The sequence below is a fragment of the Cryptomeria japonica genome, chromosome 1 (genome assembly GCF_030272615.1).
Source record: "Cryptomeria japonica chromosome 1, Sugi_1.0, whole genome shotgun sequence".
Taxonomy (NCBI): domain Eukaryota; kingdom Viridiplantae; phylum Streptophyta; class Pinopsida; order Cupressales; family Cupressaceae; genus Cryptomeria; species Cryptomeria japonica.
The window spans coordinates 534,519,444-534,544,299 of record NC_081405.1 but is presented as its reverse complement, the minus strand read 5'-3'; the positions used below and the strand labels follow the sequence as shown (position 1 = coordinate 534,544,299).

The 24,856-nt window shown below is 35.4% G+C and overlaps 1 protein-coding gene and 1 pseudogene across 1 annotated transcript in view; one reads left to right on the top strand and one right to left on the bottom strand.

The window, feature by feature from the left end:
• Nucleotides 1-2,326: 2,326 nt before the first annotated feature.
• LOC131073710 (translocase of chloroplast 34, chloroplastic-like) lies at nt 2,327-3,881 on the bottom strand (annotated as a pseudogene).
• A 1,639-nt stretch (nt 3,882-5,520) lies between these two features.
• LOC131858027 (disease resistance protein RUN1-like) overlaps nt 5,521-24,856 on the top strand; it is a 45,606-nt gene continuing 26,270 nt past the window's right edge. Inside the window, exons 1-7 of the mRNA XM_059210873.1 lie at nt 5,521-5,549; nt 6,660-7,803; nt 7,907-8,173; nt 8,400-8,563; nt 8,827-9,217; nt 9,394-10,077; nt 10,216-10,220. Coding sequence (XP_059066856.1) covers nt 5,521-5,549; nt 6,660-7,803; nt 7,907-8,173; nt 8,400-8,563; nt 8,827-9,217; nt 9,394-10,077; nt 10,216-10,220 — 2,684 coding nt within the window. The remainder of the gene's footprint in view (nt 5,550-6,659; nt 7,804-7,906; nt 8,174-8,399; nt 8,564-8,826; nt 9,218-9,393; nt 10,078-10,215; nt 10,221-24,856) is intronic.

Sequence of the window (24,856 nt, the reverse complement as noted above, 5' to 3'; positions counted from 1 at the left end):
ACCCATCATGTCTCTTCCCCCAAACCCTAATGTGCTTGTACTCTATGAATATGATGCAATATTGCCTAGCCCTAATATATATATTTCAAACCCAAAATCATGTTATTAAAGAGATATTTATTTGATAAGATATAACCCTAACCCTAATTTGTTGCAATTGTAAATTATATGGCAAATTAAGAAGGGGACATTACATTTTACCAGATTAATTTGAAAATTCCAGATTTCTTAGTTTTTTTACCTTCTGAATGAATTGAATTTTTTGAACCTGGTAGCTATGGTTTTAAGTTGATTTAACAAAAACCTCTCTCTCTTGCTACTATTTGTTTTTTGAAAGTGTCTTTTAGTTGTATGTTGTTGTAAAGTTATATCACTATTTCATCTAGCTTGATCTTTATGATTCTTAAAGGGTAATGTGTGATTGTCCATCTTTGTGATTTCAAACTAAAATGTGCCATTTGTTGTTGAGTATGGTGATTCTAGGTTTGGGGGTTTGAGCATTTTAAATGCCATAGGATTGATCAATCACCTTTTAGAGTTATGTGAAAAATAAGAAATTACCTATTTATAATATGGATATGCTGTTATCAATGCATGGAGCGAGTTCAAGAACTATATGGTGGTATATCACAATTGGACTGACCCTTTCAGTTTAAAATAATTCCTACTGCAACATGATCACCATGAATGGGAGCTTAAGTGGATGGAAAAAAGTATACTAGGGATGATGAGTGTCATGAATTGTCAGAGGATCAGCACGCATCTATGGCCAAGGGAAACAATAATTCTTTCGCAGTGTGGCCATTCATCACCACCTACAATAGTTAAGCATCCCATTTCAAAATATATGATATATGTAGTTTCTTTAGCACTTCTTCAACCAGACACATTGAGTTCTTCAAAAAAACTCTCAAATTAGGAGAACAAATCAAAGAGATGGTTTAAAGGGTGCCTTCCACAATTTCATTTTGGCTTGTAGTTGTGAGCAATGTCAAAAGGTCAAGTGGAATAAGTTTGAAAAATAATTTAACTTCAGTAAATGGCATTCCTAGTGTAAATTGGGAATTATCACCACGAACTTCATCACAAATCTTCCTAAAGTGGGTTATAAAGATTGCACCATTGTGTTTGCTGACAAATTAACCAAGTAAGTTGAAGTTACTGATACTCATATTAATGTCAGTCTAAAAGTCAATAAACTTGCAGTTAAATTTACCATAAATCAGTTGTATTATGGAACATACACAAGTTAAAAGGCCTACCAAAAACAACTGCAACAAATTCAAAACTTACTAGTAAATATTCTAAAGATCTTTTTGAGTTGATCCATGCTAATTTATCATTCAGTAGAAGTTACCATTTTAATGCCTAGTTGGAAACTAGAAATTTGAAATTATAAAAAAGACCTTGCAGAGCTGTTTGTAGAAGATATTCTGTAATAATTTATCATTAAGCCATAGTTTGTAAACTATCAAACTGACTTGAAAAGGGAAAGGTAAGGAAGATAATCTACACTCGATTCACTCAAATTTAAAAAATTTCAACTTTTGTCTAGGCCATTGTTTCTTATAATATAAAGATTGGTTTCTAATGTTGTGTGTGTTATAGGCTTATAGCATATCTATCCAATTATCATAATTCATAGCATTTTTAACATTCTATTTTTTTTTTGTTGCAGAGTTGTAATGACCAATGAGAATAGTACTACAATAGTCTCATTAAAGTATCTAAACCAAATGTAATCTTTCAGTATATAGATGTGAAACATTCTCTTGTTCAATTCAAAAATAAGAGATGCATAAATCACAATAATGAAGACCAGAATTCTTTTAAGCAAGAGAGCCCAAGCATAACTATAGGTACATTCTCTAAAGCATCCATGTAGATACCAGTATAGTGATGCATATTTTGGACCTTAAAGCTTTATCATTGCATATTTTATGATTTTGCATCATACTTTGGCATTTTCTATGAGTTGTCAACTGAAATATATTTGATATTTCATATTAGAAACTTGAAATTTGAAAATGAAAGCCATCTATTGTTATTTTGCAATTTGAGAATTTAAGTTTTATGTTTTAACTTTTGAATAGTCTCTAGTGTAGAGGAAATGTATAAAAAATTTGGATATACTCCCTTTTTCATTTGTTTCAGTTTGATATTTTATTTTCACTATATATGCATCCAACGAAGATGGAGTAAGAATGTTAATAAAACTGAAAGAAACTGCTGAAACTGTTCTGCCTGGCAAAAAACTCCAGGTGCCCCTCCCAGTTGACTACCAAAGCATTTCAGGTTCTAGACCTGATCCTGATCCTTGTGGGAACTATTTAAGAAATGCCCAATACATCAGGCTATTCTCATAATCATCATGTACCTTTTTGAAAACATCATGACATTTCCAGCCCATTTTTAGGGCAATTCCATGCAGATTATCAATTAAAGAACTACCACAGCATACAAAAATATAAGAAGGAAGCTATCATATTGCATATTAGCATTCAATAACACAATAAAGAACTTATCAATATTGCAACTTAAGTATATCATTTACAAAGACCATGATATTTGCCTAGCTAAGATCAAAACATACATCAAAACCTTTACATTGTCAATTGCCAGATTTATTGAAAGAAAAAGAGAAATTTCCTAGGAATATTAACGTGTCAAATTGATTGTATCCTTACGAAATTTCAACCATGGGAATCAAAAAATATATTTGCATCCATAGTATGATTGTAAGTCACCTGGATATCAGATTTCTTGAACCCAGCTGCTTCAAGAATTGCATCATGTAATGCAGCTGATCTCCTTTTAACAAAGTCAGCATAACTTAAGCCATCTAAAGGAGAGAGCTGAGCATGTGTAAAGACCACCAGGCTTCTCTGCCATATTTGTTTTCCAAAAGTATCAGAAATGGCCTTGATAATTTGTTTATCCAAGTTATCAACTCGATAACTATCCAACCGATCCACATAAAGAAGGACATCAATAATCTTGTTTGTCAGAAACCTGCCACAATAACATTAACTGTTATTAACACAAGTAATTGCAACAAATTAATACACTGGAACAACATTTTCTTGGTAACAAATATCAACCAGGCAAACTACAAATCAGAAGTACATAAACTCAGAAGTGGCAAGTAGGCTTTACAAAATGACACTAGTACTAAAATTCAAACATCACTACCTTTTTATAAGGCCGAGAGCATGATTGTTTACAAAACCACCTTCTATTAACCTTGGTGTGTCAGTTATATTTAATGTAAAACCTGCTCTTGACCTTGAACATAATACAGGTCGCATTGCCTCAGCCTGCACAGTTCAAAATAAAAAATATGATCAGAAACATTAATCACATACAAATTCATTGGGCTGAAATATAACATCCTAGAAAAAGCAATATTGTTAAACAACTACTCTTTCCCCGACAAGAGAGTTAACTCTTGAAGACTTTCCCACACCGCCTTTTCCAATAACAAGAATAGTAAGAGAGTTCACATCCTGAATGCATTTCATGCTTGAATAAGGCATCATCTAGATTAAACACTAAAAAAAAGAATCCATGATGAGCAAAATAACAATATTTACTCAGCAACCTCTTGCTTCAATTTACTTAGCAACCCGTATAGTGCATTCTGGGTAGCAACTGGAAACTATTGAATACCCATCCACTCCCGAGCCTGTTGAGATGCCATGGAACCTGCTTAAGGTAGGCCTACAAAACCATCTGCATTTTTAGAACAAGTATGCCAAACCAAATATAGCATGTAATATTTTGAATTTTTCTTCAAGAGTCAAGACCCTATAAAGCAAACTCAGATTAGATCATGTTCAAGTTAGAGGCTACTGCAACAGGGCAAATGAGTTTAAATATAGTTTTCAACTGCTTCAGATAAATTGCCATTGTTTCAATCTGGTAGGTCATGCCATAATAGTAAGGTGGAGCAGATGTCGTGATGATGAGCCAGCTGAACACGCTCTCCATGATTATGGGACTACATTAATGGAGGCTAGATGAATCAGGGTTGTCTGAAGAACTCAAGTTAATTGCATACCCTGTGAATTTGATAAATTGAAAAGTGTACTCCAAAGGACCGTGGTGTAGTGCAAAGCACAGTAATTCAGTAGCAAACTACTTTTAAATTCCCACAATATATTAAGATTGACTATAACACAGTCTATATAACAAAGGTTAAGGTGTATTGAACATACATGTGTGTTTTCAGAGGAACAAATACACATGGACATATTGGATGTAGAGATATCTTGTTTGAGACACTTTCAGCCCAAGATTTGCATTTGGTTTATTGATAAGAAGATCAAAATATTTTGTTGAGTGAAATATACACTAAATCATACTCTAACATGACCATCCTAATGCAAGTGATTATTTCAAAACCTGTAAATGTGGTGTGAACACCTCCTCTAATGAATTCAAATCTTTCGTAGAGCATTCCGTTGAATACATGCTTTATCTTTCTCATCTATTCAACAATCTTTCAGCAAATCACACTCTATTTCGCCTTTCATTTTCATCATCCTCCCTACAAATTGCATTTACTCTCTGGAAACTGTAGGGTATAGTAGCGCCAAATAATATCAAGAGAGTAAAATTTGGTGCTTGGAAATTGTAGGGTATAGCACCGCAACATAATATCAAGAGAGTAAAATTTTGTTTGCAGCATCACTAGTCTTATGGACTGCGACTTCTACTAGCATCCTCCACCTTTCAAAAACATGCAAAAGAATTTAAGCCCTAATCGCCAAGTAATTGCCAACTGTTTTTTCCACTTGTACCTTATGGTGATTCCCAAGAGTTTTGCAGACCTAAAAAATTGCAGGCTCGAGCAGCCCAAGACCTGTTTTGCAGGCCCTCTTCTGGGAAGACGTGCGTTCTCTCATCTTGGTCTATGGGAAAGTAGCTGCTAGCCATCTGCAATGCAAATGAGAGACCACCACGATACCTTTCAGCAAAATTTCATTTAAAAAGAAAGCAACTTCTTTGGTAATACATTGTTGAAAATAAAGATATACAAAACTTTCGAACATGTTGATTGGTTGAAAGGAAAGCTTTTAATCACTGTTTAAAACAACTGCCTCCGCTATAGTTTCCTGCTGGCAGGAACTAATAAAGAAAGAAAAGGAGCAATGTATGCTACAACATACCAAACATAATTTATGACACACAATTACTTGAGGAGCTCATGCATTTTGGATCCTCCTTGAGAGGCACAAGGCCATATTGGAACAAGTGCCATGTTGAGCTAACAAACATGATCGACCAAATAGAATTTCCCACTTTATTCTTCACATTAAGTGAAATAGACACAAATTGGACAGATCTACAAAGAATACTTTGAAATGATGTGGTTGTACGAATGCACCCAAATAAACAATGCTTAGATAATGATCAATAATCTTCATACCACGCCATTATACTTGCATGAATGATTCACTATCCTCTATGAGGAATCCATCAAGAAAATCCTTAGTGCAAAAGACTATTGGTATAGATATGAATGACAACATAGAGATATTGCACATGTACGTGGGTTTCTTTGACTTCAAAATGCACTAGATATGGATAAACTTGATTGGAAGAGCAGTGCAGAAATTGAAAGAGAAAGAAATTTTTTTGACATGCATGTCAGTGCTTGGAACCTTTGTGATGCATCATCCATGTTTTCTAAACACAACTAAAATATTTTCTACAGATCCCTCTCGGGACTATGAATAAATAATTAGCTATGTCCAAAGGCACACAAAATTTAGACAGAACATGCTTACACAAGAAGGAGAAAAATTTAGAGTATTGATACAAAGCTCCATGAAAAGAACAAATTGTCTTTACCTTATCATGTGATGATTTTGGAAAGAAAAAAAACGAACCAGCAAGAAATGATGATAGGTTAAACATACATAACCAAAAAGTGATTTTGATATGGAGAGCCAACACAATTCATAAACATGAAAAAACATGTAGCCAAGATGAATACATGCCATCTAACTTTAACATTCCAAGTTATACATTGTCGCCAAAACAAAATCATGTGCTTCTTTCCATATATTTTCTCCCCATTTCTTTAAATTTTCTTTTTTAGAAACCAGTTTAAGTAGTCTAAAAATATTTTGTATTTATTATTATAGCTTTTATACTTCACCCTAGAGAAAGTGTTGGGCATGTACGTCTTAAATTTTTTATGTAAAATCAACTCTATACTAAGGGACTTTCTATGGAAAGGTTCAGGAGATCATTGTGAACTTTCTTCGTTAGCCTGGAATAAAATTTGTGTAAGTAGAGAAGTGGGGGGCTTAGGAAATAAAAATGTTTACAGATTTTTCTGGTTTCTACTTTGTAGAGCTTATGTGTGTTTGATTTGAATATCTTTTTTGGCCTTTCTGCCGCATTTGGTTCTGTTTTGGCAAATATACCATATTTTCTCTCCTTTTTAACTGTTCAAGTCCTTTTTATACGTGTGCTTCTTGCTATGCATTGCTTTTTTAGGCTTCAACTTCTTATTCTATATTGTACTCTGGCCACTAAGCCTTTTTTTATTCAATAATTTTTTATTTTATTTTATAAATTAAGAAAACGCTCAATTAATTACAACCTTATTTTAATTATAATTTTCTTTTTGCTTTTCTCATTTGCAGTGATCTGAGTAAGCTGTGTAATGATGTTGTCTCCGCTGTCGTTAAACAGAAGCAAAAGAGAAAGATTCCTTTCCAAGTTGCAAAATATGCTGTGGGACTTGATGAGCTTGTGAAAGATTTTCACAGCATTTGCCAGAGAAATGGGCAGATGAGAGATAAAATAATTGGTATTTTTGGAATGGGAGGGTCCGGCAAAACCACTCTCGCCAAATACTTGTTCAATAGCAAACATTCAGAATTTAGTGGATCAACTACTCTGTTTGATGTGCGGGACAAACATGTCAAAGGTGAGTTGACTTCTCTACAAAGTAAGCTTCTAAAAGATCTGTTTCCTAGAAATGATCGTTCATTTTCTAGTATAGAAGAAGGGACCGCCTATATCAAGCATGACCTTCAAGGGAGCCGTGAATCAAGGTTCCTTATAGTTATAGATGATGTTGATCATCAAAAGCAGTTAGATGCCCTATTTCCCCTAGATGTCCTCAATCCCAACAGTTTAGTGATTGTCACAACCCGTGAAGAGAGGCTTCTTATAAAGGTCGGAGTGACAGTCCGTTATAAGATGAAAGTGATGAATCCAGAGCATAGCAAAGAGCTCTTCTGCTGGCATGCGCTCCATAGACAATCTTGTAAAAGTAGTTTTGAGAATTTGGTAGACAACTTTGTCCAAGCATGCAGAGGTTTGCCTCTTGCTCTTCAAGTAATGGGTGCGCATGTTTTTGGAAGTGGCATGGCTTATTGGAAATCACAATTAGGTGAGGTTGAGGCAAGACTAGACAAGGACATAAAAGATACGCTTAAAATAAGCTACGATCCTCTGGAAGAGGATCAAAAACAGATCTTTATGGATGTAGCATGCTTTTTCATAGGAGAAGAAGTGAGCAAGGCCATAAGTATATGGAAAGCTTCAGGGTGGAGAGCCGAACATGCACTTCAGACCCTCAAAGACAAGTGCCTTGTTGACGTGCAAATTCGTTATATTATGATGTCTCCTGGTACATCATGCCATTATGAACCAACATTGGTTTTGAAAATGCATGACCACCTCCGCGACTTGGGGAGGGAAATGGCAGATAAAGAAATGAGCCAGCCAACAGATAATCAAATGAGGCATCCTCATCGGCTGTGGCGTCCTGAAGATTGTGTACGTGTATTTTTTGGAAATGGTTTGTTTTCTCTAGGCTATTAGAACATTTATGTGTAACTTAGAATGAACATTTTTTAACTATAAAGATATTTGAATTCAGATTGGAATCAACAAAATCAAGGAATTGCAAGACACCCTCACTGAGTCCGAAAGAAAAAGTTTCAGATGTTACAATTATCTCGATATTGATGATCTTGGTCTAAGATATTTTTTTGGGAGTACAAAGACATCAAGTGATTTACAATTGCTTCAGCTTGAAAATAATGAAGATGAGCCTTTTATTCCTGAATGGATTCCTCTCCAAAATTTGCACACTTTAATTCTTGAAGAAGTATCACATGAGAGATTGTGGCAAATGGATGACCAGGTACATGCTTTTTCTTGATCAAAACTTAAATTTTGGTAGCATCAGCAATTAGTTCGCTCTTGTATGATTTTTATATTTGAAAAAAATAGTAGTCTGAACAAAGTGATTTTAAATTCCAGGTTCTACTCAAGTTGAAAGAGCTGTCTTGCAGTTTTGGGAAATTAGATTTGTTAGAGCTTGAAGATATTTTAATGAGTGATTTAAACAAACTAATCAGTTCGTTTAGAATGTTACAAAGTCTGGAAGTCTGAACATTGAGTTTGGAATTAACTTCGACGACTTCAATATTGAATGGAATTGCTTGCTAAAATCTGTAAGAGAACTCACCCATCTACAAAATTTAAGGTTGAGACGCTGTATTGTAGAAGGGAAATTTTCTTTAAGCAACAGGTGAAAGAAAACTGATGATCGGTTTCGTATAAGTAACCTTGAATCCATAATTCTGTGTGATGTATGGGAAACAACAAAGGTCTACATTAGTGGACAATTCTGTCCCACCCTTAAATCTCTTATGCTTTGTTCTATGGCAGATCTGACTGAAGTGGATTTGACAGGGGTAACCACACTAGAAAGTCTGACACTGTCCAGATGTCTACAGTTGACAAAAGCATTGGGCAATGATCTGCTGAAACTTGAAATATTTCACCTAAAAGTATTATTAGCCGCTGTCGGAGGCTATGGGATATATCAGCTATTGAAAGATTGAAGGGTTTGAAGAGGATCTGGATCGCTCATTGTCCAGAGCTGAAGAGTATAAAAGCTGTCGAGCAATTGAAGGGATTGAAGACAATCTGGATTCAGGACTGTCGACGGCTTCAGGGTGTAATTTGTTTTAAGGAACTGAAGGAGTTGATGAGAATCTTCATTGGGAATTGTGCAAGGCTGAAAAATATTGAGGGCATTGAATTTTTAATACGCTTGGAGAGCATTATCATTGCTCAATGTCCGCAGCTGGAGAATATAAGAGGCATCGAAGAATTGAAAGGATTGAAGGAGATGATTATTTCAGATAGTCCTATGATAAGTTGCATTGAAAGGTTGCAGGTATTAAACACAGACACGTGTAGTTACTCATTATTTCCTTTTAATTTAGTCATTCTGTTGCTATTTTTTTAAAAGAATTTGGGACGGTTGCATCTAATAAATTATTTCTAAGTGTTTTGTTTTCAATTTTCATAGACACTGTTGAAAATAATTTAGCGAGAGTACTGTGATTTCAGAGATTGCCGTCGGAGCTTAAAACTATAGTGGGGAGATCGGCTGAAGATTTTAATGCAGATACAATTGGCGACACATTATCTATGGTGCAAAATGAGCACTGTGAAATAGATTGGAAGGGAAATTCGAATCATTTTTTGGTACGGAGCAAACAAGTAGAGGAGATGATCTATTCGTTTCATAAAACCCATCATTTGTTCAGTACATTCATCTTTTGTGCTGCGGTTTGGAAGTCTCCTGAGATAGGGGGCGACATTTTAAATGGGACAAGGATTGAGCTCGAAAACACTAATGACCTAAGACATATAAATCTCTTCAGGGGAGGTACAGATTGGATATATACGTGCGTGGTTAATGAGGAAAGGTTCTTAAAATATGACTCCTGGATGCCCAAATCTCATGATATAAAGAGAGCATTTTTAATGGGAGTGAAGGCAGACGAAGGAAGGAAAGCTGTCCACATATTGCAAAGCTTATTTGCTCAACTCTGCATTCGCAATAGCGAATATTCTGAAGAAGATCTGCTGCGCTATAGGCTTCTTGACCCTCATGATTTTAAGGAGTTTAAGTGTGTGAGTGACTGCTATGAGTATGGTTTCTTTGGTTATGATGATTTCGCTGACTATGTTGATGACAATGCAGAATATAATGGTGGCGATGATGAGGATCATCGTTATAATGATAATGTAATTGAGATTTAAGTGAAAATTCAGTTGTTGCAAATGCCATCATCATTTTTTTAATTTTGATAATTTTTAATACTATATATATAAATTATTATGTGTACTTTGTTTTATTAGTGATTTTTTTTAATTTGTTTAAAGATAAGGTAAATTATAAGGGACAAAATGGATTAAAAATCCAAGGGTATGATAAGACTCCGTCTAGCTGATTCAATGGTTTTGAATGTTCATGATGAGAACATTACAACTACTTTGGAAAAACCTTGGTGATATTTATCAAGGGAAATCCTTGGTAAATAATTTATTCTTGAGAAAGAAGTTATATTCTCTAAGGATGGAGGAAGGAGGGTTTGTTGCAGATTACATGAATGCATTCAATATGTTGGTTGTAGTACCCCTGCCCTAAACAGATTTTAATCTTGGTTAGTTATCATGTAATCTAGTTATAGTCAGATGTTTTAATTAATGTGTGTACCTATTAATGTGGTTGTCACATCAATTCGTATGTAAGTTTATTATTTTCCTGAATTGTGCTATTAATCTCGGGCTAACACTCTTATTAAATATATATACATATATGCATGTGTGATTCATGGTTGCAAGAGATTGCGGGTACAGTACCGCATGGGTGTGAGGTTCGACTCCATTTAGGTTCACAGGTTTGAGTGCTCCTCATTAACCCTTAGAAATTGGATTAGGTGGTCGGGCAACCCTCATTTGACCCTAGTCGTGCTCAAGTGAGCGTCATCAGTTGTTTGTCAGTATTCCTTTGGTTGGGTATGCAGGTCGTCTGTTTGGTTGGCTTTCTTGGATTGCGTGCTTTGTGTGTGTGGTTAAATTGAGTGATTAATCCTTTATTTTATTTTATTAGATTAAATTGTGTTTATGCATTAAAAATTAAGGGACTAAATTAAATAGGTTTCCTTTATGCAATTAATCGTTATCTAGAATTGTTCAATGCAAATTAGTAGCTAGTTTAAATTAAATGGTAAATTTTAATGGATTAATTTACTTAGTTATGCTTTTAGAAAGGAAAGATTTAAATTAATTTGAAATAGAATTAATTTAATCTCTTGTCTTTTAAAAATAGAAAGGTTGATTTTGGTTATTTAAAGAAAATCAATTTTAATTAGAAAAACAAGTTTTATATTTATATTTGATATATTTTTGAAAGAATTAATTTGGAGATTTTATTTTAATCAAAAATATTTTACCCTCATTAAATAATTTGAAATATAAATGATAGTTTTCTTAAAATTAAGAAAATTAGAAATTAATTGAGGAAGAGGCATTTTGATTTTTCTAAATTAGAAATAAATGGTGTAAAAGTATTTTAAATTTAAAAATAAGAATTTTGGGATGGTATTTTAAATAAAAATATTTTAAACGCAAAAAGGTGATTTTTGGTCAAAACTTTTCCCATATAACCTAGGATTAGAAAATATTTTGGTAAGAATAATTTTTGGAGAAATAACTTCTGGAGAGACATTTTGGGAAGAGGTTCTGGAGAATTTTGGGGAAAAATATGTCTGGAAGCGAAGAATTGATCTAGAGCTTGTAGGTTGGACTCTTCAACAAATCTCTTCCAGGATTGCTAAATGAGGTAGGAATCTGTGTATCATTTTGGTTCTTTGCTTAATAAAAAATTGGGTTTGGTATTCTCCCTGTATTGTTTTTTTGGTTTAAATCTCCATTGAAAGCTCTCAGGATTATGTTTGATTGAGAAATTAGTTTAGAGCTTGGCTGAATGGTGGAATCATGTGTGAGCAAGAATTCTTGTTGCCTAAAATGATTTTTGGTTGAAGAAATTTGGGGTTTCATTTTTTTTTTAAATTCTTACTGGTATTTTGCCCTCTTTGTGTTGTCACAAAATTTTGGACTGGTTGAATTCCTTTTTACTAGTATTTAATTAGTTTCCATATTTTTTTTAAGTTTGGGGAAAAATGAAATGGATAGGAAAACTTTTCATGATTTTGTTATTTGATTTCCAATTTTTGGTTGAATATATTTTTGATTCATGTCTTACTTCCTTTAAATTTAAGCTGTAAGGAATTATTTTGGTTTAAAAATCCTCCCCTAGCATGTTGTTATGCTGCCAAATTTTGTTCCAAAATGAAACCCCTATAGAAGTTTTTATTATGTTGTTTCATAATGTTAGCGATACCTCCAAATTTACAAACTGGGTTTCTATGAAATGGTTTGGGTTTATTGGTGACTTTTCATTCTAACTTCTACATAAATTTCGTAAAAATCAAGTTCTGGGTTTTTGAGAAATGATATAAACCATGTGGCTGTTAAAACAAATTTTTTTTTTTTTAAATGATTAATTATTATTAAATTTTAATTAATATATTTTATTAATTATTGTATATTACTAAATATATGTTAATTGTGATAATTTATATATTAATATATATTATTAATTATATATTAACTGTTGATTCTTAATTAGCATATATTTTCAAATATATAATAATTATTGTTCAGTAATTAATTTATTAATTTAGGTATATATATAGAGATATATATACTACTTAATAACTTTAGATTGTGTATTTGTTTTAATATATGCAAGGGAAATTATATTTCATTGGGAAATGTTTATCTATTTCTTTTGTTTTTTTATATGTATATTTCCATTTTTGGAAAGTATATGCTGGTTTTGGAGCTATGAGAGTGGTTTATTTATTTCAAAAAAAGAATAAGAATGATGATTTATTTTCAACAATAAATATCGTATGTTAGCTGATTAATCTGAATAATTGTATTATATTATTGGATGTTCTTATAGAATATTTATGATTATGGGTTTTTGGATAAGAACTTAGGACAAAATGAACTTAGATAGTTAGAGAACTATGACCAACCTATACCTAGATGAGGCAAATTACTGCAGTCAACTTAGATTCATTAGAAAACTGGATTGATTTTAATGTTTAACCAATGCGGAATAGATTGTCCTTCCTAATCTCTACCTATGCATGTAATCTTATGTATTCACATTTGCTTATGAAATGGCAAGTCCTCATTTGTAATTGTTGGTTATTATCATTTGTCGATTTGGGTACCGATTTATGTCTTTGATTTCGAATCTTGACTGTTTTCATGTGATAGTTTGTATTCAATCATATCCTTTGTGCGAGTGTTAAATATTGGTTTGTGGTAGACCATAGCTAGTCAGGTCTCTAGTTAGAGTACCGTTAGTCAGTGCACCTCGTATGAAGTTTAGTTTGACCAAGTGGGTGATCCTACCATATTGAACTCTATTTGCTTGACCTTGTGTATTCCTGAGTTTTAGGAGTCTGTTTGAATATGTTCGTAGTATGTTGTTGTGTTGCCTTTGATTGGAGCTTGATTGTGGAGTCGTCTTGATGTTTATTGCCCTCATGAGAACTTGATATTTATGTGAGACCATGGGATGCTTATGATGGGCGGTGAAGATTTAATTTCATGTATGCTCCAATTGATCTATTATAATTGTTTTTTTATGTTCTATTGGATCCTTTCCTATTCAGGGATCATTCATTTATTTATTTGACCAATGTGGTTGTATGTTTTATTGGTTATGTTTGGCTTGATGGCAGGATTGTAATTGATGTAAACCTTATGTATTCTTCATTGCTGATTAAGTATCAGAGGGGTCTTGCAGTTGAGCAGAGCCGGAGATGTAGCCCACTAAGGGTGAACTCCGAGATCATTTCGGTGTTATTTGGTGTTTTTCCATTCTTATGTTACCTTTTAAATTGGTCAGGTGTGGATGTTTTATGTTAAAATGTATAATTGGGGTTAGATGAAATTAACCATAAATGCATGTATGTAGTCAGTTATTAAATGCAGTAATAGGGATCGTAAAAGAATGTAGATCTGATTAATGGAATATATTCAGTTATCAATAGCACAATTAAGCATGCATGGAAAGTATTCATTAGTTTATGATGAAGTTAAAGTACGTTATGAAACTAGATGCATGGCATGTGTTTAATGTAAAATTGAATGTAATGAATGGTTAAAATTTATTGGATGAACCAAATCATGTTATCCATAGTTTTAACTCTAAGGGATAAAGCTCATCATGTCATCTAAAATTTAACATTAATGGATAAACTCATTAAGTTATCTATCTTTTAACTCTAATGAATGAACGTCCACATGTTATCTATGTTTTAACTTTAATGGGTAAATTTCCTCATGTTAGCCTCATCTTCAACCATAATGGATGAATGCGTCCTATTATCTATAATTTAAATTTACTAAAAAAGTTATATCCTTGTTTAAAGTAATAACATGAAATTAAGTTAACCTGCTTAATTGGATCAAATGTCGGGAGTTGAGTTAGATGTTAAATTAAGTAATCACGTTGGGAAACTCCTTAGGTATTGTTTAGTCTTCCGTTGTGTTATCTGAGATTTTGATAACTCATTGTATCGTTATGTTGTGGATTATTTAAAGAAAAAAATTATTTGAACTCCATTCATGGGTTTTAGCCTTATCCCTTCCGAGTTTCCTAGCGGGGCATTACATTGGTTGCTCAACTGAATTCTCTTGATGACAAGATTAATGATCAAGATGAATGTATGATTATGTTATGTTATTTTCCAGAATCATGCGATCACATTATGATGGGCTTTGAAGCACACAACCACTTTCAGGATGGAGAATATGGATGGGTTGTTGTTATATGAAGCGATGCGAAGAAAATCTTTTGATATGGCTAAGGAAACCATGGTTGCTTGCAGTAGAATGATGGAGAAAGGAAAGAAAAAGGACAAGGGTAAATCCAAGTCTCTAGGAAGATCTAAGTCTCCTAGTAAAACATAAAAGGCAAAAAGATGGAAGTATTGAAAATTTGGTCATTTCTAAAAAGAGTGTACGGAGAAGAAGAAAAATAAAGTTAAAAAGGATTTCTCTAATTTTCACTTTGATAGATCCTCTCATGATAAATTAGATTATTTTTCTATAACCTTGGTAGCACATGTATTGAAAGATGTGTGGTTGATAGATTCAAGTGCCTCTTTTCACATGACCTCTCATAGAGGTCGATTTTTGAAGTACGAAGAGTTTGATGCTAGGAAGGTGTTTTTGGGTGATGACTCTCACTTAAAGGTTGTTGGTAATAGAAGAGTTAATATCTAATCTCATGATGGTAGGGTGAAGGGAATTCCTAGTGTCCTCCATATTCCAATTTGGCACAAAACCCCATTTTCAATTAGCTAGGTGAGTCATGTGGGTGTGCAAATGTTTTCTTGAGTAGTGTACATAAGGTGACAAGAGTCTCTATGGTTCTTGATAAAGATGTTCATATTAGCACCTTGTATAAGTTGGATGCATGCACAATTTAGTGGAATAAAGCTCATAGGAAGTCTAAGAAGAGGGCATTGGATTCTTCATCCTCACCATCAGATCAAGTAGAGAAGAAGATAGTTGTTTCAACATTTCATGTCATACTTTTTAGGTACCTAAGGTTGCAAATGCTTTGGAGATGAAGCTCCTAGAAGAGAAGACAATAACAGGCATCAAGTTTCCACAATCCATGAGATATTAATCTTGAGTGTTTTCGGATTAGATTGTGTATGAGTTTTTTGCATCAACATTTCATATCGCACTTCGTGATCCATCATCAAGATGACAAATAGAGAGTATGTAGAAGTCCAAGAAGGCAACAAAGACTTGATCATATTGGTGAGAAGGGTCTTAGAGATATGGAAAACAAGAGCCTTGTTGAAGGATTTGATGATTGTAATCTTGAGTTTGACTTTTGCGAACATTCTGTTTATAGAAAAAAGGACCATGTTTCTTTTTATTCCTATTCTCATAAGTCTTGTAGGATTTTGGACTATATTCATTCAGAAGTGTTTGGTCTTGTTACTGTTTCTTCAATATCTAGATCTATGTATTTTGTCTCTTTCATAAATGACTATAATAGAAGGACAATTGTGTAGTTTCATAGAAGTAAATCTAAAAATTTTAGTTGATTAAAAAAATTAAAATCCCTGGTTCAAAACTAGTGTAGTAGAAAAATTAATTGTTTGAGGATATGCAATGGCAATGAATTTTGACTAGCAAAATTCATCAGGTTTTGTAAGGAAAATGGGATTGAAAGATATAAGACAACTCCATACACCCTAAAATTTAATGAAGTTGTGGAGAGGATGAATAAAAAACTAATTGAGAGAACTAAGAGTATGTTGATTGGTGTTGGGCTTGAAAGGAAGTTCTAGATTGAAGTTATAGCCACTACATGTTATTTGATTAATAGATACCCTACTTCAATGCTTGTTGAGAAGAAAACCATGAAGGCATATTACAGTAAGAAGCCCTTCTTGAGACATCTTAGAGTCTTTTCCTTTGAAGCATATGCACATGTATTGAGTGGAAAAAGATCAAAATTGGAGAACAAGGTGGTTAAATGTATCTTAATTGACTATGGTGTCGATGTGAAAGGTTACAAGCTTTGGGATAAAGTTGTAGAGAAGGTTCTTTAGATTAAAAGTGTGATCTTACGTGAGTTTCAATCCTTCCACTATTGATTTTCAGCCAAAGAAGGGAGAGAACCAAAAAACTAAGGTGGCTCAGGTGCCATCTACTTGGGTAGGAAATGAACTACACACTCCTATTAAACCCGATGATGATGACATGTAAAGTAATTATAAAAGTTATAAAGAGGAGAAATAACCTTGACCTTAGGAATTGAAGAGGTCTACCCATGATAGATAGTGACCTAATAGATATAGTCATTCACCAAAAGGGTTTGGATATTCTTTGTTAGATTTCAATTGCATATTTGCTTTTATTTCTAACACTAATGAGCCTAGGAATCTTAGAGAGGCTATGCATATGCATGATGCATTTCCCTAAATGAAATCCATGAATGAAGAAATGACTACATTGAAGAAAATTTTTACATGGTATTTGGTACCTTTGCTTGAAGAATAGAGACCCATTGGATGTAAATGGGTGTTGAAAAAGAAATTGAGAGTAGATGGTAGTGTTGATAAGTATAAAGCATGATTGGTCACAAAAGGGGTATTCTCAGGTGGAGGGAATTGATTATGGTTAAATATTCTCTTATGTAGCTAAGTTGGCATCCATTCGATTAATGTTATAACCTACAATAGCTTATGACTTGGAGGTTGATAAAATGGATGTGAAGATAGTGTTTCTTCATGGTGATTTGAAGGAGGAAATTTGCATGTCACAACTAGATCATTTCATTAAAAATAATAAAGAAAAACCTATTTTTAAGTTGAAGAAACCTCTTTATGGTTTAAAACACTCTCCTAGACTGTGGTATCAATTTTTTTACATGTATGTGTTGTGTTTGTAATTTATGAGATCTAAATTTGACCATTGTTTGTATAATAAATTTGAAAATAGTCACACTCTTATCATAGTTCTATATGTGGATGGGGTTATCCCACATTAATGGTTCCCACTTTTGCCAACGAAGAAAATTTGCAGAGGTGGAGAATTTTTTTGGGAGGGTGTTCAAACTAACTAGGGGTGTTCGAGCGAGCCCCCCAGGGTTCGATCGAACCCGCCATCGAACACGAGTTCGATCGAACCCCAGATGGGTTTTAGGGTTTGATCGAACCCCCCATTTGATTGAACCTAATATAATTTTTCTTTTTCAAAATTCTATAAAATCCAAAAACAAAAGTTAAACTGTCATTTTCGAACTTGTATTTTTCTGTGTCCAGAGGGGGTTAGAGAGAACCTGACATCAGCACCATGTCACCATGCCCTGTCTACAACAACCAATGCATCTCACCTTTCAGCTTTCGACCACATTATTTTGAGTGCACAAAATAACCTTTTTTTTGTCTAATAATGTTTTTTTAATTAAATTTATTTAAAAATTAATAAATAATTTGTTTGTTAATTTATTTTTTTAATTAAATAATTGTATATTTATTATTTTTCAGCATTTTAGAAAAATGTTTGAAAATTTAATGTTTCGATTTAATTTCAATTTGTTTTTAAAATTACATAACTGTATATGTATTTTTTTTCAACTTTTTGAAAAAATGTTATGAAAAACTTAGAAAAATATTAGAACTTAGAAAAACATTAGAACTTAGAAAAACATTAGCAAAAAAAAAGAATTAGAAAAATGTTACAAATCTAAGTATAATAAATTTAAACGTTAGAAAAATTAATAAATTTAAATTTAATTTTTTTTATAAAACTTAGATAACAAATTTAAACAAATTAGACAAAATAAATCATCTACAATGTGACCCCTTTTCACATCCTATTACACACACAACATGACTTCTTAGGACCCCTAAAGACCACATATGCCCCTAATGACACTATACATCCCCTTAGGACCATAGAGGATCACATAGTGGACCCTAAGGGGTCATATGTGGTCTTAAGGGGTCACGTATGTGTGACCACTTAGGACCATATGTGACCCATTATAAAAGCCTAGTGTGTACGACATACCCCTTAGTCCATTACATAGTGTCCTAAGGGGTCATGTGTGGTCCTAAGGGGTCACACATGTGTTAATAAATGTGTGACCCCTTAGGACCACATATGACCCTTTATAACATCCTAGTGAGCATGACATACCCCTTAGGATCACATAGTGTCCTAAGGGGTCATATGTGGTCCTAAGGGGTCACGCATGTGTTCTAACATGTATGCATGACCCCTTAGAACCACATATGACCCCTTATAAAATCCTAGTGTGAACGACATACCCCTTAGTCCATCACATAGTGTCCTAAGGGGTCATATGTGGTCCTAAGGGGTCACGCATGTGTTCTAACACATGCGTGACCCCTTAGGACCACACATGACCCCTTATAACATCCTATTGTATACAACATGTACCCCTTAGGATCACATAGTGTCCTAGAAGGGGTGATATATGGTCATATGGGGTCATGCATGATCATGTGTGTTCTAACACTGTACATGTGTGACCCCTTAGGACTGGACATATGACCCCTTATAACATCCAAGTGTCTATGACATACAATCCCTTAAGATCATATGTACGGTGTCTTAAGGGGTTTAATATGTGGTCCTAAGGGGTCATGCATGTGTAGAACACATGCATGACCCCTTAGGACCACATATGACCCCTTATAACATCCTAATGTACATATGACATTCCCCTTAGGATCACATAGTTTCCTAATGGGTCATATGTGGTCCTAAGAGGTCACACATGTGTTATAACACATGCATGACCCCTTAGGATCATATGACACATGCATGACCCCTTAGGACCACATATGACCCTTGATGACACTATACATCCCCTTAGGACCATAGTGGATCACATAGTGGACCCTAAGGGGTCACGCATGTGTTCTAACACATGTGTGACCCTTTAGGACCACATGTGACCCCTTATAAAAGCCTAGTGTTTACGACATACCCCTTAGTCCATTACATAGTGTCCTAAGGGGTCAAGCATGTGTTAACAGATGTGTGACCCCTTAGGATGATGGGTTGGTGCTTGGGATAGACTAGCCTAGTCTATGCTCTTGGATCCTTTCCTTGGATCACCTGGTGTTCTCCTCACACCCTAGAGTCTCTAGGACTTTGCTTGAGGAATCCCCTAACCTTTCCCAATTCACCCACCAATGAGCTGCTTTACTACTCCTAAGGTCTCACCTACTCATGAGACTCAAAACCCCTTACTATGGCTATTAAGGGCTATGCTTGTTGTACACCTTCCAGGGTCTTAGAAAGGTTAAATCAGGTCTTAAACCATGTTTTAAATCCCTCCATGTGCCCCAATAAGTTGCTACCTTCATCCTTTCTACTGATTTCATTGTTTTGTGTTTTTGCTTACAAAATAGGGCTACAAGGATTAAGACCAATTAGGCCTTCTACCTGGTCCTTTAGGGCTTTCTCTCACAAATGATGCATACACAACAAAAACTCCCAAAATAGACTACTATTCAATTGGCAAGGGCTCAAGGATTTTCTAGGTTTTGGGCCTCCAAGTGGCCGTATAGTGCCTTGGGCGAATTTTGGGTTTTTTAAGGGTTTTGTGAGGGTTTTGTGGTTTGCCTGGGTCACAGTGAGTGTTTTGTGTTTTAGCCACTTTGTCTGGACTGGTTGAGGCTCCTCCTTCACACAAATTATGCTTCAAACACTTCTCTACACCTCCTCCAAAGGGTGTACTTTCCTCTATCCAACCTTGCTCTCCAAGACCTCTGCAACTTAAGGTCTCCTAGCCGGGCACTGTTCAGTCTCGCCTAGGATTGGGTATCTTGATGTCCTCCCTATATTTTCAAGGGCCCTTCTTGTTTTGAAGTATGGTACACGGTTTTCACTCTCATTCCCCATGGTTTTATGGTGGTTCCACAATAGGGAATGGAGTTATGCAGCCATTTACACAATCTTGTCCAAAACTGGACAGTAAGAAGACAATTTACAAACTATTTACAAACACACTCAATCTCCAAATAAACACCTAAAATAATTTCTTGAAATGAAAGTATTTACACCATGAAAGAAATTCCACATAGTTTTGGACATATCTCAATCCATTAACTTGTTTGGTTGCTTCATTCAAATTGACTGGTAACAGTTTTACAGTCTCGGTCTGGTCTTTTTGCTAGGGCTGCACAATGTCTGACATCCAACCCATTAATTTAGGGTTTGAAAATACTTATACTACCCATACCTCAGTCGGTGTGCCAAAATTGGGGCTCTCCATGCACAACAAGGGTCTATGACCATTTTGGGTGGAAAAGTTGCTTGACAACTTTTAAAAGTTGTCATGCAACTTTTGCATCTTTTGAGCAACTTTGCCATTGTTGCTTTTCATGACTCGTAAGCCTATTTTGGGTTATCCTAAGGACACCAACATGCCAAAAAGTTCTAACACACATTCTAGGCACACTCAACCTCTCGTGCACAAGAAATCACAACAAAAACACTAATGACCTAAAACTAGGACCTAGTCTAGCACACATGAGCTCATGTCTCTTATTCATGTACAATGGCTTCCAAAGAAGCATAACACCAACAAAAAAAGGAGGGAGATCTTGAAAGGTTTATCCTGCACTATACTCCCCCTCTACACATAACTAAGAAAAAGAAGAAGAAATGAGAGCCGGGTCTATTCCAAGTGTCTTGAACGTGCTCTTCTCCACCCAAGTTGCTTCTAACTCAGGCTGTCCTACCCACTTCACTAAGTGTTCCATGTAGACCTAGTGTCTGGTGAACTTCTTCACTCTTGATTCCAAGATCTCCTCTGCTATAGGCTTCTTCACTTGAGGTAAGGTATTTACATCCAAGTCTTGTAATACATTAGCTTCGTTCTCAGTCTACCCTGCTATCTCTCCCTTGTACATTACTAGATCAGCAACATTAAAGATTGGTGAAATGGCTAAGTCTAAAGGTAAATCAACCTTATAGGCATTCTCACCATATTTTGCCATAATTTGACAAGGTCCTACTCTCTTCATCTGCGGTTTGGTAGGCTTAACACTTTGCATCCTGGCTTTGCTCAAATGTACCATCACATAGTCACCCACCTTGAATTGAACTTCTTTCCTTCTCTCATCCACTTTGGCCTTCAGTTTTTGAGTGGATTCAAGGATGGCCTTCTTAACTTGCTCTTGAACTTCCTTGATGGTTTGAGTGAAGTCGTTTGCTTGCCTGCTCTTCATCTCCAAAGTAATAAGGTATCTCAGCTCACATACTTCCCTTGGATGTTTGACATACACAACCTCAAAAGGGCTTCTACCAGTGGTCCTATTCACACTATCATTATATGGATACTCTGCTTGAGGAATGATTAGGTCCCATGTTTGACCATATTCCCTAGTTAGACACCTCAACAAATTGCCTAACACCCTGTTGATGACTTTAGTTTGACCATCTGTTTGTGGATGGTAAGTTGAGCTAAATGACAAGTTAGTTCCTAGTCTCTTCCATAATGCTTGCCAAAAATGACCCATAAACTGCTATCCCTATCTGAAACAATGCTTAAAGGGAGTCCATGAATCCTAACAATCTCTTTGAAGAAGAGATGTGCAACATAGCTAGCATCATGTGTAGCCTTACATGGTATGAAATGACTCATCTTGGAAAATCTATCTACTACTACATATATGTTGTCCATACCTATTTTAGTCTTGGGAAGTCCTACTACAAAGTCCATGCTTATACATTCCCAAGGTCTACTAGGGACCGGTAATGGTTGATAAAGATCGACATTGCTTGATCGTCCTTTTTCTCTTTGACACACTCCACATTACATACCTCTTTACATCTCTTGGCAACTTTGGCCAATAGTAGTACCTCTGTACTAAATCCAAGGTTTTGTTGACTCCAAAGTGTCCACTTAAACTGCCATTATGTTTTTCTTGGATGAGGTTCTCCCTCATGGATCCTCTAGGTACACACAACTGGTTACCCTTGAACAAGAGACCATTTTGGAGAGTGTAATCTGCATACTCACCATGGAAATGGTTCGCAAACTCTTTGCAAACCTTGTAAGCTGATGAGAAGTCTTCATCTCCTTCATAGAGGTCTTTGAAACCTTCTATGCCTATGCTCTGCAACTGTAGTTCTTGAACTATCAACAACTTCCTGCTTAATGCATTTGCCACCTTATTAAGTTGCCCCTTCTTATGCTTGATGGTGAAGGTGAAGGATTGGAGGTATTCCATCCATTTCAGATGTCTATTTCTTAGCTTCTCTTGAGTGTTAATGTAACTCAATGCCTGGTTGTCTGTGAACACTACAAATTCCTTTGGGAGCAAGTAATGCCTCCATTTCTTTAGTGACTACACTAATGCATACAACTCTAGGTCATAGGCTAAGTACTTCTTCTTTGCTTCATTAAGCTTCTCACTAAAAAATGCCACAGGTCTTCCCTCTTGACTCAACACAACACCTACTGCAATTCCACTTGCATCACACTCCAAAGTGAATAGCTTATCAAATGTACGTAGGAGAAGGATAGGTTTTGTGGCTACTTCCTGTTTCAACAATTGAAATGATTTGTCAGCCTACTCAGTTCATTTAAACTTAGTTTTAAGGCCTCCTTTGATGGTGTCAAGGACTATTTCACATATTCCACTGAAGTTCCTCACAAACTTCCTATAGTATTGAGCTAATCCATGGAAACTTCTAACCTCAGTCCCTGTTTTAGGTGCGGGCCAATTTAAGATTGCCTCCACTTTGCTTGGATCCATCTTCAAGGTTCCTTTAGACACCACAAATCCTAAGTAGACCAACTCTTGCTTCATGAAGTCACACTTCTCTAGGTTGATGTATAGCTTCTCCTCATGCAACCTCTCTAAGATTACCTCAAATGCTCAAGGTGCTCCTCTTTGGTTCTGCTATAGATGAGAATGTCATCTAGGTACACCACCACAAATCTACCTGTGAAATCCTTCAACACTTCATTCATCAACCTCATGAAGGTGCTCAGAGCATTGGTGAGTCCAAATGGCATCACAATCCATTCATACAATCGTTTTGTGGTGTTAAAAGTAGTCTTCCACTCATCACCCTCCTTAATTCTTATCTGGTGATAACCACTTTTAAGGTTTAGCTTGGTGAAATACATAGCCCCTCCTAAACAGTCCATTAGATCCTCTATTCTAGGAATAGGAAACCTATACCTTATGGTAATCCTATTGATTTCTCTTGAGTCAATGCAAAGTCTCCACTTACCTCCTTTTTTTGATGCTAGCACTACTGGAACTGCACATAGGTTGATGCTCTTCTTAATCAGTCCTTGTTCCAATAACTCATGCACTTGTCTTGCTACCTCCTTATTCTGATCAGGTGTGAGCTTATATGTAGCCTTTTTAGGTAAGGATGCACTGGGAACAAAGTCTATTTGATGACTTATAGACCTTCTTGGTGGGAATGTTGCAGGTGCTCTATCACTCACTATGTCCTTATACTCTTGCAACATGTGCTTCACCTCCTTGGGTATCTTTGCCTGCAACTTGTCTTCTTCCTCCTTTGGCTTCACAAAGATGGCACACTTCACTATCTTCTCCTCATGTAGCAAGTTTAAAAACTCTTTACCAGTAGCCAATAAAACACTAGGTATTTTTGAAGTTCCCTCTTCATTCTCTGTCAAAGACTGGATCTTGAAGGTCTTGCTGTCCTTCTTAAAGGAAATGGAGTTCTCCTCTCCATCATAGATCACCTTCCTATCAAATTGCCAGGGTCTTCCTAGCAATAAGTGGCATGCATCCATAGGTAACACATCACAAAGGATCTTATCCTTGTATCCTCCAATAGAAAACTCTACCCAAGTCTGCTCATTGACTAGCACACTCTGCTCATGATTCAACCATGTCACCCTATATGGGTTAGTGTGGGGTATCCTTGTGAGGTTCAACTTCTTGACTACCTCTTCTGATATGATATTGTCAGTTGAGCCTGAATCAACTGTCACCTTGCAAACTTTACCAAGAATCTTGCACCTCAGGTGTCTTGTTGCTTGAAGAGTCTTCATGTGCATATTCAACCCTCTTTCCACTCTTTGATGATGTAGGATTGTTAGGGCATCTATATGCCGGGTGTCCCAATTGACCACAATTGTAATAGTTCATTGTTGCAAAATAGGAGTTAACTCTGCCGGTACTTCTACCACTATTTGGACCACCTTGTGCACCTCTTCCTCTAGAATGTCCTCCTTTGAGACTTGTTTCACTGCCATGCTCAGTCAGCTTGGCTTCTCCTTGGTTCCTTGGTTCATTTTCCTTGCTTTGATAACCACCTCGGTGATTCACTTGATCTCTACCTCTGCCTCTACCCCTATTATTGGAGTCTCCTT